Consider the following 20,584-nt stretch of genomic DNA (forward strand, 5'->3'; position numbering starts at 1 on the left):
CATATAAGTAGTGTAAAATTATTTATACGATTATATGTCAAGAATAAATTCATTCAATCCATGAGTTATTTTAAATTTAGAGATAAAATTCATATAGAGACATTTCATAAATGAAGAGATATTGGGTATCTCTTTATATATTAGTAAAAATATTGAATTTGAGTGTTTAAAACGAAAAAAAAAAAAGTAATTAGAAGAGATATCTGACTAATTATGATACAGGATCCGGCCCACAGAATACCCGATCCGAATCCTTTTCCCTCCCTGGCTTTCTGGAAAAAAAGTAGGGGCAAAATTTTACGACCGAGTCCAAATTGCATTGCAGTTAAACTTAAAACCCCTCCTCCACAACAAAACAATAATCCCTTTTCTTATTTCCTTTTATTTTCTTCACAATATTTCTTTTTTATTAATTTCTCTCATTTTTTTGAATCCCGCGCAATACCAATTCTCTTCTTCACTTCTTCTTCTTCCACCTCTTCTTCTTCTGCCTTCGTTTTTAGGGCTTATAACTTTCGCTTTCGCTTCCTCCATTTTTTTCGCGCCCTAATTCTCCCCGAAATCTCGCGCCGTCCCCCGCGAAACTCGCTAATCCGCACCCGCTCCGATGGCGGAGCAGGCGGCTCCTCTCGGCGGCGGCGATTCGTCGTCGGCGGCGAGGGCTCCGTCGTCGTTCGTGAAGAAAGGCGACCGGCAAATGTTCACGGTGGAGCTCCGCCCCGGAGAGACCACCATAGTGTCGTGGAAGAAGCTGATGAAGGACGCCAACAAGGTTAACAATGGATCCGTTTCCGCTCCCGAGCACCACCCCAATGTGAACCCTGCGCTCGAGTCAAGAATCGCTCCGGTGAGCCTCGTTTTCCGATTTTCGTTTAGGTTCCGAATTGTTTCTGAAATTTGTGTATACGTGCATTGTGAGTCGGGGACGGGGTAGCAATGTGTGAGAGCGTTACTGTGGTGTGTGGATGATGTTTTGAATTGTAATTTGTGAGAATATAAGAGTGGCTTTTTAGTGAGCTTTGACTGTGTTTTTTATTTTTTTAAAATTTGGGTCAGGTTAATGCTATTTTTTACGAACATATTTTGTCAACCCGTTCTTGATTCACCTGGCACGGTTTCTGTCTAACAATTAGGGTTCTTCTGTTTTTTAAAGTTAAGTAAGCACATGTTAACTGAGAAGTGCAAGGATGTTTTTTTTTTGTAGGTTTTCGTAGAACAGGGTTTGTGCTGAATGGCGCTGCTCTTACAGAAAAATTAATTGAAAGGCTTTTGTTGTGTCAAAGTGGAATTGGGAATTGCTCCCGGAAGTGCTTCTATTTGACTTCAAATTTATTAGGTTGAATTGTTATGCCTATTGACTTAGGTGTTTGGTTAAAATTTAAGAATGCGTGTACATCCTACCCACATACTCTTTGTAGTTTCCAAAATTTACATAAAAAACGCAAGTATGAGGGAGAAGACGCGGAACCAAACAGGCTCCTAATGTCTATTTATAATCGCGTTTTGACACATTGTAATCGTGTCAACACCGAGGCAATAAAATGTTGCTTCTACTTCAATTAGCTGACTTGACGTGAAAACGAGCATCCTTGATGCAAGTTCCAACATAGTAGCACACTATTAATGCATGTTCAACTTTTAAATTTGGTGAACTGATGGAACATCGTTTCATTTGCTTTTGTTTAAAGTGATATAAGAGTAATTGGAACAAATGTTATGCTAACTAGTTTCATAACTGAGGCTTCATTTTTCTCATTAGTTTAGGGAACTTATAAAGAATGTGATCCAGTGCACGAGGTTCTCACCTAGTGTGATCTGGGGTAAGTAGATGTTCAAAGCCATACTCCCCTCCTTAGTGGAGACACTTTTTTTCCAAGAGATTAACCTGTGTCTTCCAGGTAAAAGCATAAACATTGTTGTTGAATCAAGGCCCATCCCCTTGTTTAAGGCCATTGTATTGGCATAAAAATTAATAAATCAATCAGTATTATTTGCAGGATTTTTTATTTGCTCTATACCTTAGTCTTCTACCCTCAATACACATTTTTATGTGTTGATTTTTATTAGCTTATTTTTTCTTCTTGATATTAATAGATAAATCTTATTAAGGCTTTATTATTTGAGAAACAAATAAGTGTGCTAAGTAAACATAAAAATATGCCACAATTTATCAGTATCCGGTTCCTACTTTTTTAATAGGACAAGTGCTGTTGTTTTGAATTTTGTTCTTATAATTCATAAGTATTAAATACATGTATGATGTAGTATGTATATGTTTATTTGTAGCATGAGAGTATATGAAATATATGGAGTCAAGGTAGTCGCACATTGGATTGACACTATCTTGTTTTATGCTACAGTATAATTATTTGTCATCTGGGTACTTGTATTCCAGCCAAATCAGCATATTGTCTTATGGAATGGTAAATGGTTTTGTGCATTGTTATTTTAATAATACCTGTCATTTTTAGGGACAACCTAAGGAGATTGAAGAGCAGGGTGCTCCTCAGACTAACCGTTTCAGTGCTGTAATAGAGAAGATTGAGCGCCTTTACATGGTATGGTTATGTTGCTTCCTGAGATTGTTACTCAATGCTTTGTACAAAATTGGATTGGTTTCTACTATAAATTCATATCGTAGATGCATGTGTAAGTATTTTATTAATTTTTTGTATATATTTTCTATGTTGGGAATAATGGGACTCTGAATCCTTTTTTTAGGGTAAGGACAGTAGTGATGATGAGGATCTACTTGATGTTCCCGATGATCAGTATGATACTGAAGACTCTTTTATTGATGATGCTGAATTGGTTGGTATCTTTTTATTCCGTTTTGGTTTATTATTACATGATGATGATAGGAATCGTATTGTCCCATATTGCAATGTGGACTTTTCACCTTGCATATTTTTTTTATGTAGTTCAACTGTTCTTTATGCAGGATGAGTATTTTGAGGTCGATAATTCTGCAATCAAACATGATGGCTTTTTTGTAAATAGGGGGAAATTGGAACGCATGTAAGTGTTTTTTATTTGAATATTTTCTGTGTATGTCAATTTCTTTTCTATCTGAGGGCTAGCCTTGGTGCAACAGTAGGGCTGCTGCCATGTGGCCTGGAATTCAACAGTTCAAATACTAGAAATAGCCTCGTCATTTTTGGGGTTAAGTCTCTGTACATATTCCCAATCCCTCCTCAAATTCAGTTGGGTGGGAGCCTCATGCACCTGGTTGCCCTTTATATTTATTTATTTTCTTTGTAAATCACTTAATTTTGGAATCCTTTGCACTTTTGTCATTTTAGTTGATGGGTACAGTACTAAAGTCAGTGGAATAATATTGCCACCATGAGTTATATATATATGCTTGAGACGTTAAATGAAGTTATGAACAAGAAATGAGATCATGTATCCTTCACATCATTGTTTAGTTAGTTTGTGAGTAGTGACAACGACTAATACTGGGGCTCCTGCAACGTGTTAGTTTTATGCTTGAAATGTTGAGAATATATTTTTGAGTGCTATACAACAGCCATATAAAAGGAGGTAGACTTTCATCCCTCTTCCTTGTGTGCAAATGCTAAGATTCAGGATCGATTAAATGTTTTCATATCATTCAAGTTTATACCTATCCTAGAGGGCTTTTGAAGTTCCACCACTTGAGGCTGCAGGGTAGAGTTGATGGATGACTAAATCCATGACTAGAATATAATCTTTAGTTATGGAAGCTGAATGAACCTTAAATTAAGAGTGGTGGTTCTTTATACTGTTTTAACTACTTTCATAAAATGTTTGTTGCAGCCTTGAAAACAATATTTTTAAAACTGAACTAGGAATTGAACCGATTAAAGTATTAGTTTAGTCGTAGTTAGATTGGGCCTTAGTTGGTAGTATATAAATATATTTTTAATATATTAAATAATAAACTATTGTAAAATTATAAGAAAATTAAGTTGGGATTTTTTTTTTAATTAGGATAAAATGAACATATTGTATGTCCTATAAGATAAACAAATTTGTAATAAATAGCTTTACAATAGCAATTTTTAAAAAAATATGAGAACAAAAATTTGTAAAAAAACAAATATTTTCTTGAACAATCTGGTTCAAATTGATTTTTTATCCCAATTTTGGCCAGTTTTTGACCAGCTATTTGTTCATACTGGTGACCTGACTGATCCCCAGTTAACCAGCCGGTCTGATGTGGTTTTCAAAACTAATGTTTAGAAATACCACTTTAATGTTATATTAAATTTGGGGGTCCAAGTTGGTGCTGCTAGCCTGCTATGTTAACTTAGACAGCTAAATTGCTAAATGGGCTTTACCCTCATCTCTCTTTTTTTTTTTTTTAAATTATTCTTTTAATACATTTATGAGGTAACTATTTATCAATTATGTTTGATCTCTTGCCTTGAAGGGAAATAATATCTCCTATTTTAGGCAGCTCATTAACATGCAGAGATCAAATGAATTTGTTGTAAAGTTGGCCACTTGGCTTTCTTTAAGTAGTTTTGTTACATTCGTATTTTAATTCATCTGAAGACTAGCATCAGGTAAAAAGTAAGAGCACACAAAAATAAAATTTGTTGTTAGAATTTCCTTATTACTGCTGAGCTGGCTTTTAGTTATGAGTTGTCATATTGCCCCACACTTACTACACCGTCATACGTTACTCTAATACCTAGAGTATTGACTTTTTGGGTAGCATATTTACTTTACTGTTTTCCTTTTTTGTATTCAGTCTATCTCAGTTGTCAATTTAGCACTATAGTGACACTATAGCACCATCACAGTGATGGGCTGCTCCATTGAAGCTGATTTCATCACAGCTCTCGTTGTCGTTCCTGGAGTGGCACAAATTGTGGCATTAGCAGGCACAAGTTTGATTAATGGTTGAAAATCTGTGTTTAACACCCATCACCCCCCAAACAATGCTGTGTGGTTTAAGGTTTATTTTGGGAACAATTTCATCACTTTGCCTCCCTTATTTGGGGTTCAAAATTGAAACCCTATTGGCTATTCTAGAACAATCGGGCACTTTTGCGTTGCTGAAACATGGGCCACTATTCTCCAGTGTTGTCTCTGGCCATTTTTGACTTTTTCTGGCACCATCCTGGTGTTTCTGGCGGCAAACAATGCTGTGTGGTTTACGTGTTATCTTGGGGAACAATTTCATCATTTTGTGTCCCTTATTTCGCGTTTGAAATTGAAACCGTATTCTAAAACAATAGTGAGATTTTTTGTCTCTAAAGCATGATCTACTATTCTCCAGTGCTGTCTGGCACTATCTTGAACATTCTATTCTGTTGTTTGTATTCAGTTCACTGTCTCAGTGTTCCCTGCCCTCTCTTAATCTTAGATATTAATAACAAAAAAAACTTAGATATTGTTCTGCCCTTTCATTTTGTTGCAGTTAACGCTCTCTCACACAGGTCTGCATATTTTATCACTGTTCTCTATTACCAGCATATGAATGACTCTAATTTTGAGTAACTTTTAATATTTAAGCATGTATTTAACTTGTATCTAAACTTTCACAATAGCATCCATCCCGCTTTCTGCTGGAAATTGTGTTATTTAGTGGAAGTGGCCGCCACAACTCCTAATAGGGCTTGCCCCCTTACCAGCATGATCACCTTCCTTTTTATTTTAAAACAAAAAGTTTGAAATTGAAGCCTTATTCTGAAACAATTCAGCATGATTTTGTGTCTCTGAAACGGAACCTGCAATTCTCTGGTGCCTTCTCTGCCCATTTGTGATTCTTTCCAGTGCCATCCTGGTGTTTCCTGTCCTGTTCTGTTCTCCAGTGCAATCTGATGCTCTGTTCTTTCCTTTAAGTTCTTTAGTTCTATATGACTTGTGATTATTAATTATGAATGTCTTTAATTTTGGGTAATTTTTTCCTTTGAGCATTTATATATTTGCTGCATAAATTATTTAAATTTTGTATCATAGAATTTCAGTCTAGTGCTTGTCTTGGTATAGTGGTTTTGGGATTGAATGATATGCACTGTCATATAAGATTGATAACTGTGCAATGGAATTTGTACATTATTATGATTATGATTGTTTGTCTTTTTTCATTGCTGATTGTTGGTCAATTGTTCTAAACTTTCAATTGACTGTTATGCACTTTAAACTAATCTGTCTCTTTATTTGGTTTAAACTATTCATCAGTTATAACTTTATGCCTTTATTAGTAATTTAGTATCTTATGGTGAAGTTCTTTCTTCCTGTTCTTGATAATATTTTTAGCATTATTTTCCTGGCTTATGGTTGAATATTATTTCCTGTGACACATGTCTGCATTTTTACACCAACACTTTGAATCTATTAAATTGTAGATTGGAGTACATAAATGATTCATACAAATTTCTGATTTTATTGATTTTCTTTTCTTTCTATGATACAAGAAATGAACCTCCGGTATTACCTATCCAGCAAGCAAAGAAAAGGCGCCGAAAAGATATACCAAAGAATCCTGGTGAAAATATTGATGGTCATGTATCAAATAAACATGTGAAAGTGGGAAAGACTACTGCTGGAAAGGCTTCATCATTACATGTGAAAAATACAATTAGTTCCTCAAATAATTTGGGTGTACCCAGTGATCATTGTGAAGACATGAAATTTCGGAATCAATTGGATGTCTCTGGAATTAGTTTGACAAAGAAAACTTCTGACAGTAGACAAATGTCTGATCCTCCTGTCTGTTCGAAAGTATCAACTGATGATGCTCCTACTGCTGCAGAAGAGGCTGATAAACAGAAGACCGGATCACTTCAATCTAAGAACATGAGTGATAAATATAAAGATGCAACTGGATTTCTTGATACTTCTCATCAGAAGTACCATGAAAAAAGTGCATCTGCACATTCCAAACCCCAGCCTGGAAAAACCTCAAGTAGTGTTGACAATTTAGAAAACACTGGTCGGTCAAAGGATAAAATTGCCATACGTGTACTGCCAGATCTTAACTTATCTGTCATGGCAAAACCTGCTATACAAGCACCAGTAAGTTTACTTATCTGCATTTCTGTTGTGTTTATTTTATTTCCAATGTGATAAATATAATCTAATGAATCAATTTAATGAAAAACTTGATACCAATAAAATGTCGCCCACTTATATCAATTCATTTTTTGGTATTCAGCTTTAAATTAAAGAGTTCTCCACTCTAAGCCATAATTACCATGTGAAGCATGGAGCTGCCCACCAAATAAGCACTTGTTGTAGATCAACTACCATTGCAATTAACAGATTTCATTGAAGCATGACATGTTGTGTGCCAGAAAAAGTGTGATAAGAACCTTGGGAGAATAATACCCCAAAAACTAGAAGTTGTAGTTAGGGAGATCAAAATGTCATAAACACCAAACCAGAATCCCTTGCTTCTAATGTGGGTTTCGACTTTCAAGTCTCATACCTTGCAATAGGATTGTAAAACTCCCTCATGCTCTGCAGCCTTGATGCCATGTAGTTTGGCTGTGCATTAGTCCTTTGACTAGTTCTGAGCAAACACTTCTATGTTGTCATCACCATCCACATTGCTCATTTACAACTAAAGGCCATGTTGAAAAGCTTTGATATCAATTGATGAGAATCTTGAGAGAACCGCATTACAAAAGTTAGCCATTGTAGTTGGGGAGCCCAAGGCCTTATAAACCCCACATTGGATCCCATACTTCAATATATGATTCAAGTCTCATACCTTGCGATTGAATCTTAATAGTCTGCCACATTTCACAACAATGTGCCAATTAATAAGGAGAGGAAATGCTTTGCTGATTCCCTTTTTATTTTTATTTTTTTATGTGAAGTACAACGCTCCCTGTGATTTCTTAGTTGTGTAGCATTATTGATTCAATTTGCTCCCTTTATTTGTTACCTTGGCTTTAGGGGAGCATCCGTTTTCATTCAAAATAATTTCTGTTTAAGGGATATTGGTATGCATGGATTGGTTTATTTTTCAGAGAGATTTAAATGGAAATCTTGGCAAACTTCATATTCTTGTAAAATGCATTTGGTGAGATAACATGTTCTTATTACTGACTCTTGACAACAAAAGTTGTGAAAGTTAGCTGTTGTGTGTGTAACATATACTGTGTAAGTCATTGGCTTGATTGAAGCTTATGCAGAAATCTGAAAATGTGCTCAAGAAGGATGGTTCTAGTGCTAGGCCAAAAACTACAACGCTTGAGAAAGCTATTCGAGAGTTGGAGAAGATGGTTGCAGAATGTAAGTTTGGAAATTGTTTTGAAGCTAACATTTCTCAGAGTTAGGCAATGTGAGAAGTTCATTGCTAATGCTAGGTTTTTCTTTTAAATCTTATTACAGCAAGGCCACCAACTATGGAAAACCAGGAGGCTGATACCACACCTCAGGCTGTCAAACGGAGATTGCCCAGAGAAATAAAGCTAAAACTTGCTAAAGTTGCTAGATTAGCGGTATTGACAAATTTTGTTTCTGATGTTATGCTTAATGCCTCCAAATATATGCACAGTTTTGTATTTATTTTCTAAAAGTCTTCCCAGTAGAGGGAGAGAGAACTGAGAGAGAAAATGAATGTGAATTTTATTAAATGATTTGTATCTCACTGAATCTGATAGTTAGAGTATTGACATATTCTATCGTATTGTAATGTTGACTATATGTTTCTGTTGCAGCCGGCAAGCCAGGGGAAAGTATCAGAGGAGTTAACTAACCGTCTTATGAGTATTCTTGGGCATCTGATGCAGCTCAGAACGCTAAAGGTATTTCAGCTTGATAAACATAAGTTACATAACAGATAATCCTTTAGTATACATTGTTTCATTTTCCGATTATAATGCCCCTACCCTTCATTTAGTTGACATGTGTAGTTTGCACTGGAATTGGTTGGGTGAAAGTTTATTTCAATGTTGGTGGACTTAGTTCTAGAGACTACTTGAGGTTGATGCTTTATAATATATCACTGTCACTATTGATTGTCTGAAAGATGATCAGTGTACTTATTCCAACCTGGTATTATCTATCACCATTGCTATTGGTAAGGCTGCCTACTATAAATCTATGTAGTGGATCTGACCTTTCCTTGGAGTTGGACCTAATGCATAGAAGGAGCTTTATAGCACTTGGCTGCCTTTTATTTCTACTATTGGTTTTTGAACCCAAAAATTATATAAATTTGAAAATTGAAACTAAAGATTGTATCTCTCAAATCACATTTCTTGCTGTCCAGTTCACTATCCTGAACTTTTGTACATGTTGTAGTTTGTTTAGTGACTAGGATATGATTTAAACAATATCATATTTAGGCTTTGAATACATTCATGACCTAATCACATTGGTGTTTGAGTGACTTATTTTTGTGGCCTTCTGAAAGATTGATTCTGTTTTCTTGTTTTTTTTTTTCCTTTTATCTTTTTCCTATTTTTTATGGTGTACTTCAATGTCACATGTCTTAGTTTATGAAATTTTTATCTCTAAATGATAATTTGCCAACCTACAATTTAATAAAAACTGGTCTTCCTTCAGGAATGAAGGATCTGTTTGCTTTAGACTTTGGTGACTCCAGAGTGACAGATGGTCTTCCTGAATTGATTCCTAAAAACTCTCATGAAGCAGGCAAAAATAAGTAATTATTCCTTCAAAATGAATCGAACCAAACACTCTAATTGTAATTGATCATGTTTGTGAAGCTTTTCAAGTTCACATTTTATGCCACAAAAACAATTTTAGGAAAATGTAAATTTTTGTTGCCTCAAATTATAGAATTGATTCTAGCCGTAGGAGCTGGTGATTTCAAAATAAGAATCTATTCCTATCACTACAAAATTAAATTTAGCAAGTTGACTCTAATTTTTAAGTGATTTCCTATAATTACATTTCAGAAGTTATTCTTTGGTATAAAAATTAAACAAACTTTGAACTCCGTTCTTTTACAATCCAATCCAAAAAATCAATTTCCTTCCATTATTTATTTTGTATGATAGTCATCATAAAATTTTGCAAATATTTTATTTGTTGATATTTTATATTTATATCCATCATTAGGTAGGTATTTCTAGTTACCGTCAATGCTTGAATTGAAACTTAACTTCTCATGCAATGTCTGCCTGCTACAGAGAAACTTAAAAACTATGATCAGTATGGGTTTATCTGAGAAAAATGATAGGATTCAACAGATAAAGAAGGAAGTTGTTGAGATGATTAAGAAGCAGGCCCCATCTATGGAATCCAAGGTTTGTATCTATTTCATTCCATATAAAAATCGAATATTGGTAAAATGAATTCAATGTGTCATATTTTCACTCATTTAATGTTTGTTGTTTGTCTTAGCTGGTTCGTGTGGCTCTGTTTTGGTTCCACATATTATAGTATAATTCATATTATAATACTTCACTTATTTTTCATTCCTTATGAAAGGTTCTCTATATGGATTCAATGCAATTTTGAGTTTTATATGCAAATCCTTATTTTGGCATGTTTATTTATGGATCGTTTTTACCTGAAAAGGGATTCATTAGTTGTTATTATCAAGGTTATCCATAAGGTTATATGGCGGATGGCGGCAAGGACCTTTAAGTGTCATATTGCCATAGTGGTCCATGGCGGACAAAAAAAAATAAAAAAATAAAAAAATAAAATTATATATATATATATATATATATAATGGCCCAGTTGGATCCCAATCCATTCTGGGCTGAGCAAAGAAATGAATTGATCGCTAATGGTATATTAAACAACGGAGCAGAGTATACTATTGAAACTCTCCAAAAAAACCTTTCAAATAATTTTACCCAAGACACCCTTTTCTTTCAGAAAATGATTCAAATGCACGAGAACTTCCAGTTATATGGCCGATTTTATTAAATTAACAAGCTGCTCTATTCTTCTTATGGTTATATATATATATATAATATGATGCAAAAACAGAAAAATAACAAACACATATTAAAACCAACAATATAACAATCTAAAATTCATGGCATTCATAATCTAGTGATAGTCATCATAAAAAAACATAAATTCCTAACCAACAAAAGGATTAAATAGCCATCATAACAAAGCAACAATGTTAAGAAATAGCAAAACACAATGGTGGTCGGGTCGGATGCAATGGCAGTGGCGACGGTTGAACTCAAAGGAGGAGACGTGTAGAGGGAGAAGGAGTGGTCATGCACGGAGGAGCAGCTATCGCGCGGAGGAGAAACCAGTCGCACGTGGAGGAGGAACCGTTGTGCGCAGAGGAAGAAGAAAGTCGTGTCAGAGGTGACGATGGTGGCCGCGTCGGAGGAGAGGGCGTGTTGCACAGAGGAGAGGGAATGTGCATTAGGGCTTCTGCGACAACCCTATTTTGCATCATTAAGTTATTGGGTCGCGGGTCGCCCAACCCAGAAACCCGGGCCCAAACGGAAAAATGAAAGGAAAAAAAAAAAGGCCCAAAACGGCGCCATGTCCACCACAAACGCCTTGGTCCACCATGCCGTTACCGCTGTAACGGCCGCCATTTTCAAAATGGTGGATCCCTGCCATACATAGCCCAAACAGCCATAACGGATCACGGCAGCAGCCGCCATACTGTTATGGCGCCGCCATAACGGCCATTTGATAACACTGGTTATTATGACACTCAATCTAGTTTTATTGTTATATTTCCTGATGTTTGCGTTGTATCTTCATTAGCATTTTTTCAGGAAATAATTGTACTTTTGTTTAAAGAATATTTTGGTTATTTAATTTGGGATGTTTTTTCATGCTTTCTCTGCATTTTCAGCTACAGCAGTTAGCTGGAGCATCTGGGGAACAAGAATTAGTTCATGATGGAAAACCAACAACTAAAAGGAATTTTAGTATGGACACTGCATTGGAAGACAAGATTTATGATCTCTACAACCTTTTTGCTGAAGTATAGAAGTTTGAGCCTTAAATATTTATTTTGTATATCTTGTTTGATTAGAGAAAGTTTTTTAATGAATCTTATTTGTAATTGTTCCAGGGGTTAGATGAAGGTTCTCGCAAAAAGTTGTATGCAGAGGTGGTTCAAATGGATTGCTAGTTTTATGTTTATCTGGTGTTGAATAATGAATATATGCTATACAGAGTGTCACAAACTACATTTGGCTATTCATTTCATTACCTGCTTACTCTAAAATTTGTTTTAGTTTGTTTTATTTTCCAAATATCCTTGTTTTAGATAAAAATATTAAACTAGTGCTGTTTAAAATAATCTTGTATTCCTTCTTTTCAAGACCATAGTTATTAATAGAGTTCAATCATGGTGCAATTGCGGAGGGGCAGAGCAGAATGCCATGCAGCCGTGACAAAACTGCATAGTGGTGTGTTTTTGCTTCACAGCTGTCACATTTATTAATAACCTCTTTAATTGCCAACAGGGAAGCTTTTGCAGCACAATGGTGCCACTACAGAGAATCTAATGAAACTCCCTTTTTTCCTTAAAGCGATGCATTTTTAGGGTTTTTTAAGTTTAAAATTGGTTTTCCCGTTTCAGAAAATGTAAAAAAGCCTACCCCCATTTTCCCTACATTGTCGCTTCTCCTTTTTCTGTGGATGACAACTCCTCTCTTATCTCGTTCTTTGTTCTGCTATGCAACCAAACTGGCAGAGCCTCCCCTCTCTGGCACTTTTTTCTACAACACCCATATCTGTGCTTATCTGAAAGATACTTTGCTTCATTCATTTTCGTTTCTATGATTTTTTTTATTGATAGTTATGAATATGCCAATTATAAGCATTTGTTTAATGTACATAACGATGGATTATATGTTTTTGTAAAAAATTTAAAATAGAATTCATCTTGCTATGTACTATCCCACTGTAACTTTTAAGTGTTGGTTGCTAAGCACTGCTATTTAGGATTGATAACTATGTTCAATACATTGAAAAGAAAAGAATTCTCAGTTGTATTTTCTCTCGTGGAAATTTTCTTGATTGCCATTCTTTTCCTTCTTCCAAGTCCACAAATGATTCTCTTCTTTCAGAAGCTTGTGTTACTTTATGTGTGTCTGTGTTTATTGAATATGCATTGCAGTTTCTGGTGTCCAGATCAATGTTTGCTTTTTATAAACAATTTTTTTGTTCTCATTTTGAAGTGCATTGTCTTCTTCAGCTTGCAGAATTATTTCCAAATGGTTGCATGGACAACCATGGGATCAGGGATGCAATTCACAGGTCGAGAGTGAGACACAAAGCACTGTACAGCAGACATAAGGTATGTCTTTGCAATGAATTATAACTGTTAACTTTTGTGTAATAATATTCTAAAATCTCCATAAAAAAGAAGTAGCCTTTTTCTTGTTCTCTAAGTTTAGAAAATTTTGAGAGAAGGGTTTCATGATCATAATTTGTGATCTAGCCTGTTATTAATAGTTATGTGGCATGACTATGTCAGAAACTAAATAGGAGTCTTTCAATTAATTTTTCTTCCCATCCTTAATTTGGCACAGGAACACTCTATTCATGTTAATTTGGCTCCCTCCCTTCCTCCCTTTTTTCTTTCTCTCTCTCCCGTTAGTTGATCACTCTTGTTAATGTTTTTTATTTTTAGTCAACAAAGTAAACATGCCTTATATCATGAACTGATCGATGATCCTCCATTTCAAAGAACAATATTTATTTCTGTATTTATCCTTTTGGATCTGTGTTTCTTTCCTAGTCTCCATTTACTCGTTTCACTCCCTATTTGACTACTGGCTATGCTAGATTTCTATCAAAATATCCCTATAAATTATTTCACTTTGCTTTTTAATTTCAGAGAAATATTATTTCTTTTTGGTATTTCAAGTTTTAGAAATGATTAATGATATAGATATTGTAGACCACTTCTACCATGTTTCATTTAATTGAACTCACAAGAGGAAGAACTGAGTTACTGAGCAATCTAGAGAAGGGATAGTTCTCTTTTTATAAATGAGTCGGGCTCTGATTCCAACACTAACAAACATGTGCATTTATATAAATGCAGTATAATTACTTGTATTTAAAATCTTCAGGGTAGTGGTCACATGGTTATCCTGCTATCTTCTATCTTGTTATAGAGGGCAGAGGCTTTAGGATCAGTCACTCTGCGTCACTATCTAGGATTGATAACTGTTATATTATATCCATGCATGATAATGGCACCTATCTAGCTCCTATATGGTTGTGGATATGTGCTACTGCCAATGGGCTTGGTGGCTGAGTCTGTCAATACTCTACACTTTTTTTTGAATAATTGTTTGAGCTGGTGTTATTCTTGAATTAGCTCCTGGCCAACAGTGTTCACTGCAGCGTACTGGGTAAAACCACTGCAGTTGCCACTTCCCGGATGATAATCTAAAGTGCACCTGATAACAGGAGTTTGGAAACACGCAATTCCTCTTCAGTATCCCTGGCTAGATTTACGGCCTTCATAATGTCATTATTAGGGTCGTGTCCAAACTTTGCCTTTAATTTCTTGATTTGCCCAAGAAATACTTTTTTAGTTGCAGTGCCACCAAGATTTTGAAATCTTGTATATACTCATTGACCAATCCTATTTGCTACAGGGTGCTGGCCCATCATACTTGCATGCTGTTCATATTTCTTTCTTCAAACCTTTTCATTGATGCTGCCTTAACCCTTCCTAGATGAAGCCTGGTCTATTTTTCTGCAAAAGGGGAGTCCTAGCAAGTAGCAACATGCTCTTCTTTACAAACTCTAGTATTAATTAAAATTTATTGGAAACTACAAAATCAGGAAAAAAGACTAATTAAATAAGAAGTGGGTCCCACAAAAGATTGTGATTTCCAATAAATTTTAGTCAATAATAGTGTTCAAAAGAAGTGATAGAGTTTGTTGTTAGCATTTTTCTTCTTCAAAAATTGGAACCAGTGCACTGCTGCTTCTTGCATGCTAAACACAAGTTGTGCCATCATAGTCAGCTATGTTTGTTGCCTCAAGAGCACATCACCTAAGCAACAGAGCCCTTCCAAGTTGTTGACATGGTAATTCAACATTTTTTGCCAATGTCAATGATTTATCAAAGATGGACCCACTTGAAAGTAAAGGGAAGAGGGGAAAAAATGAGTTCTATTTCTGTGTGTATTGAATACAGGCTTTAATCTCCTTTTTATAGGCTAAATGGCTATTTCTGTTGAGGGAAATAGGGAAACGAATGTAGAAATGCAATAGGAAAAATATCAATGATACAATGAGATATTTATCTATCCTAATAGTATATGAAGTGTTACTACAGACTCGGATTTATCTCTGCCACCATCCAGAGAAGTAGAGACATAATTGCACCCGATGTCCCATGGTTATTGGTTGTCTTCAAGAACTCCATTGTATTTGGCAGAACTTCTTTTATTAGTTTCATGTTGTCCCTGGAAAAAAAAAATCTGGAAGCTCAAACCATTCTTACAAACTCTCAACAGAAAGAACTGACAAATCTAGAGAATAAAGAGAGATCAAGTCCACAAAATTTTAGAATCACAACAGAAAAAGGATAATCACCTTCCAGGGGTTACCTCTTTTTTTCAACCAAGTCAATGTGCTGTTTCGAAAACTAAAAAATCTGAATGCACCTTTTCTATCTCGTCCTGCTATTTAAGCTCAAGTCCTTATTAAAAACATTAACCATCAAACCAGTTTACTATTCTACCTAACTGCTATCTGGGCCCTATCATAGTATGGTTAATTTAAATCTGTTGGTTTATTGTTCAAACTCTTAAAGCAACGTAGCTTGTCAAAGGTTTATCTTGGTATTTTCACTAGATATTTATTAATAAACCGTTTCCGTGTGGCTATAAAATTGGGGGTGGGGGTAGGAATTGGTTTACATGGTGCATTTAATTTTTCATGATTTAAATGCTATGAATTTACCATTGATGTTCTGTGAAGAATTGGAGAGCTTTTTTTTGTTCTTGGCACACGCGCAGATGACAATCAGGATTTGATATTTGTTTGAGGATGATGTTTTTAGTTTATTTCTATCTCACTGATTACAAATATATTGTTAGGATCGGGAGAAAATCAAGAAGAAAAAGTTATTGGCTCCTCGGCAAGACGAGAATGTTCAATTTGATGCTAGTCCAATTACTTCGCAACAGCACATGCGAGAGAGATTAGCTACAGACTCTAGCAGTCATACTCATGCTCCAGTAACCAAGGCAGTTTCTAATACAGTCACCGCTGCACGGGTTATCAATCCTTCTGTGAATGGTCCAAAACAAGAAAAAGCAAAGGGAATTTCAGGTGGTTCTGTGGATGATGTCAGGGGTGCAGATGGTGTTTTAATAAAGAAGAAGGTAAAGAGAAAGCTAGAACAGGGCTCAGAAGGAACTCATTTTCGCTCCGAGAAGATGGCAGCTTCTTTGCAAGGAGAAGAAAAGCCTAGGTCCCTGAAGCAGTCTGCAGGTGTGCCCCTCAAATCAAACATTCGGCCAACTTCTCTTCCTGGTCTTGAGCAGTCAAGTTAACATGATATAACTAGGATGTTTACACAACAGAATGTCTTCATATCCCCCTAATATTTTTTGGCTCAATTCATATCCTACTCACTTTTACCATTTTTGTAATTAATGTCCTTGCAAGGTTCCTTGAAATATAGGTAGATTCGTTTGTCAAGTCATATTGGCATTTGGCATTTGTTTGTTAGATAGCCTCACTATGCTTCTCGCAGGTTCTGCAGTGAGCGTGAAATTTTGATAAAACATACTAATAATCTTGAATGGGGTTTGAGTTAACGAGCAGCAGTTGCCCCCACAATGTGTTGAATAAGGGTGGGCAAAAAAAACTAAACTGAACTGAACTGAACTTGTGGTGAACTGTACTATAAAAAACTGAATTGTTTGTAAAAAAAACTGAACTGAACTGTTTTAAAAAAATTGAACTGAACTGAACTGTTGTAAAGTTGAACTGTACTGAACTATAAAAACTGAACTGAATTATAAAAATTGAACTATTTTTATAAAAGAATAAAAATTAAATGTGTTTAACATGTTATGTCTTAATAGATTAGCTCGATAGTTTAATAGCCAAAATTTTAGAAAAAAAGTGATTTGAAAAAAAATTGTATCAATTTTGTTGAACTTAACGGATCAATTGAGCTATGTTGAACTACTTATTTTTAGGCGTAAAATTCACTGAGTTTGTTTGACTTAATTTTATATTTTTTTCCTTTGAAAAATTTAAATAAAATAAAAAATAAAGTAAAGTTGACAAATGTGTCCTATTTTGATAGATCAATGAGTCAAAATTGTTCAATTCAAAATATCATAACAGTTTAGTGCAATTTAAATTGCAGTTCAGTTCAAGTTTTTATAGTATAGTTCAGTTCAGTTCAATGACACAAAAGAATAGTTCAGTTCAGTTCGTCTGAACTAATATTTAGTTTAGTTCAGTTCATATGAACTACTTTTAAGTTCAGTATAGTTTTTATAAGTTCAGTTCAGTTCGTTTTGCCCACCCTAGTGTTGAATAGGTCCGACGCTGAATACACAACAGATATCGTAATTTGGTCTTCCAGAGTTATATGCATTAGTAGTTCTTTTTATATATAAAAAAATACTAAAACAGTGGTTCATAAAATTGTCGTCAAATCACTGGTTCAAATATCTAAAATGTAACCAACTCACGATGGTCTTTGTAGAGGATTAAAGTAATGGGAGATAGGGTGTTTATTACTGGTAACAGATTAAACTTTTTAAGAGAAAATTTTAAAATGTTAACATTTGTCTCTATGGAAGAGTGAGGCGGTGATAATATAATTTGAAAGGGACTAATTAAATATTTAGGGATTGATTGACACTTTAATGACTAATCAAAAATTCCAACCAATTAGAGGTATAAAACCTTCTAAACCTTTATTATAGATATTGACCAGAGACAAGGAGGGTAGAACCAATCAAATGGTTTTAACTTACTTGTCCTAATTTAACTTACGGATTATTGGGTTGATTTTAGTTTAAGCATAGGTTGGAATTTATTAAATTGGTCTGATGAAAATTTAGGAACAGGTTAGGGTTAAATATAATCTGACCAAATCTATCCTTATATCTTTGTAATGATTTCATTTTTTGTATTTCATCGGAATTTTTTTAGCCTATTTGCTTCTTTCATTTATATTTTTCATACTAATGTCAAAACCTTTTTTTTTTCTTCAGCAGATTATACAAGTCACCATCATTTAATTTATACAATATAATGAATAATGTTGAGATGTAAATTATTCTTGAAATCTCAATTACATTATTAATAACATACTTATTTTATCATTTGAATATCATTCAACAGGATTTTTTACACTTTTTAAAACAAAAATGTAGAAGTAAGGGAAGGGATGAATTGACAATCAGTTTCATCTAACGTGAAAACAAATATACGTTAAGAAGTGATAATTTATATTACTTATATTTTGAGTCAATTTAGTCTTGTTGTAAATGAACTTGATTTTAATTCTACTCGTGAATTATTGGATTTATTTAAATTTAAGGATGAGTCAGAATCGAAAATTTGACTTGATTAAAATTTTAGGAGAAATTAAAATGAAATATAAACAATTCAACTCGAACTTTGCTCCGGAATGCTAACCTTATTTGGATAAAAAAAATTGTACTTAATATCTGTACAGAGAAAGAATCATCCATTCTTTCTACCATACTTACATAGTTGCTGTGAAGTTCAACAAATTAATTAATGTACAACTCTTGATAATTGTGTACATGCAGATACATTGGTCAAAAACCAAAAAAATATGAATTGCACTTCCCAACAACTAAATCTAACCCAACTTGCAAACTTTGCCAAAAATTAACGTGCGATTTCTTGTTCCTGTAGCAACTTATCTAATAACAACACACAAGGTAACAATTGCTAGCTACTTTCGTATGCTTAACCAATTCCGACAGTGTATGATATACCCTCAATTTTAGATTAAAAAGTTTATGAATTCCAAAATATATGCAAAAGATAACTACACTAGACTCGTTTTTTCATACACTACCATGTCTTTTTAAAAGTCCTATAAAACAATTTCATTGACCGGTTTATCATTTCCCAAGTATACGAAACAAACCATTTTTCTCAAATTTATCCGTATTAGATACTGTGTTGGAGGGATATATGTCATTTTGAATTAATTCCACTTTACATCTAAACTCTTTCATTAGAAACATTAATTAATATCACTTAATTATCATTAAGTAAATTCTTTGGGAATGATATCGCAAAGAAAGAAAAATTATATGCTTTTGCAACAATCTCAAATATAGAAAGCCTAAAATTCACTTTCATTTCAATATAATGCCACAATTAACAACACTTTCATTATTTCCTACACTCTTAACACCTAAATTAAACAACTTCAAATACATCACACACTTCCATCTTTTCCTAATAACCATAACATGGTCACTGTTACATTAAGTACAAGTAAAACAACACAACTAAACATGAAGAACTTCAAGCATCTTATACTTTTCTTTAGCAAACTCTGCATTGAAACCAACTGTCTCCTTTATCTCATGATTAGGATATCCTTTCGTCAGGAAGTCATTTGAACACCATTCAAAAAAGTTGCATGTAACACCATCATCTATTTGCTGCAATGAAAAAGAACAAGTTTTGTTAAAGAACATCCTAACAGGAAAAATGTATTGTTCTCCATTAAGGCTCTTCAATAAAATGTCTTTACCTTGCAATACCTACATCCCTAAAATTTTTGCCCAAGAATGGTATCTGTTAAAGTTGTATGAAAAAAAGAAGAAGCCATTACCCTACAATAATGACATATAGGCACGCTTTTTCATGTTCCACCATTTGACCCATGCAAATGAAAATTTAATTGTTGATTTTTTGAATAATTTGGACTTTGGATGTCCAAACCATGACAATGCACTCATTGCGGTCATTATGATATGAGTTTTATGGGAGATGTAAAATTACAAAAGAAATTGGAAAGAATTTCACTAACCCCAACCATTTCACAATTGGGAAAGAATTTCATTGATCTTAATCGTTCTTGTGTTAGGGACTAGGGAGGAATGGAAGAGTAGCTTCAACAATACAAAACATGTGGATGTCAAGTCAAATTGTCTTTAATATATTTAATGTCATGTGGATCTTAATCGTTCTTATGTTACAGCTAATTTTTTAAATCAATAAAAATGAGCAAGTGTAAATTTTCTTTTTCTTTTCACTTTCACTTTTTTTTTCTTTTACACTAAGTGATATGTTTTTATTAAACAAATAATCTAAGTATCTTATTCTTTTTTTCTCACTAAATACTGATTCAAATGTTTCGAATTGTTTTGTAGAAATTAAAATAACTTTGAAAAAAATAATAAGATTTTATAAATTTTTTATTCAATTTATTCCTCATAATTTGCACACAATTTATAAAAAAAATCTCAATTCATCATGGATCATAATATACTTAAAAATATCCTTACTAAATTTGAGTATTTTGTATATATATTAAAAATTTTAGGAAAAATATATTTAAATAAAAAAAATCATGAAAATCAAACAATTCTAAAATTAATTGTTCACATATTTAAAAAAAACATTTTCAAAACCCTTTAAATATAAAAGCTACGATAGAATTTGTCGGATAAACGTGCTT

At 34.0% G+C, this 20,584-nt stretch overlaps 1 protein-coding gene across 2 annotated transcripts; it reads left to right on the plus strand.

Moving 5' to 3' along the window:
- Positions 1 to 320: 320 nt before the first annotated feature.
- Positions 321 to 16,591, plus strand: LOC109796032 (ubinuclein-1). 2 transcript variants are annotated; one of them, XM_020355640.3, is made up of 13 exons: positions 321 to 847; positions 2,472 to 2,558; positions 2,722 to 2,811; positions 2,942 to 3,018; positions 6,411 to 7,011; positions 8,127 to 8,235; positions 8,335 to 8,444; positions 8,664 to 8,750; positions 10,104 to 10,220; positions 11,756 to 11,887; positions 11,978 to 12,016; positions 13,109 to 13,210; positions 15,981 to 16,591. In XM_020355640.3, exons 1-13 carry the CDS (start codon positions 608 to 610, stop codon positions 16,437 to 16,439), a joined length of 2,250 nt encoding a protein of 749 aa, XP_020211229.2. In that variant the 5' UTR covers positions 321 to 607; the 3' UTR covers positions 16,440 to 16,591. The 2 variants fall into 2 exon arrangements, with proteins under 2 accessions (XP_020211229.2, XP_020211234.2); XM_020355645.3 differs by having other exon boundaries at positions 8,136 to 8,235.
- The last annotated feature ends 3,993 nt before the right edge of the window (positions 16,592 to 20,584 follow it).

Source organism: Cajanus cajan, chromosome 9 (assembly GCF_000230855.2).
Source record: "Cajanus cajan strain Asha chromosome 9, NIPB_CcT2T_4, whole genome shotgun sequence".
Classification (NCBI taxonomy): domain Eukaryota; kingdom Viridiplantae; phylum Streptophyta; class Magnoliopsida; order Fabales; family Fabaceae; genus Cajanus; species Cajanus cajan.

Bases quoted from the DNA above. Each gene is read 5' to 3' on its own strand.
- LOC109796032 (XM_020355640.3), top strand. From the start codon at position 608: ATGGCGGAGCAGGCGGCTCCTCTCGGCGGCGGCGATTCGTCGTCGGCG. The intron at 848-2,471 runs GTGAGCCTCGTT...TGTCATTTTTAG, and splicing joins TCGAGTCAAGAATCGCTCCG to GGACAACCTAAGGAGATTGA. The intron at 8,236-8,334 runs GTAAGTTTGGAA...ATCTTATTACAG, and splicing joins GGAGAAGATGGTTGCAGAAT to CAAGGCCACCAACTATGGAA.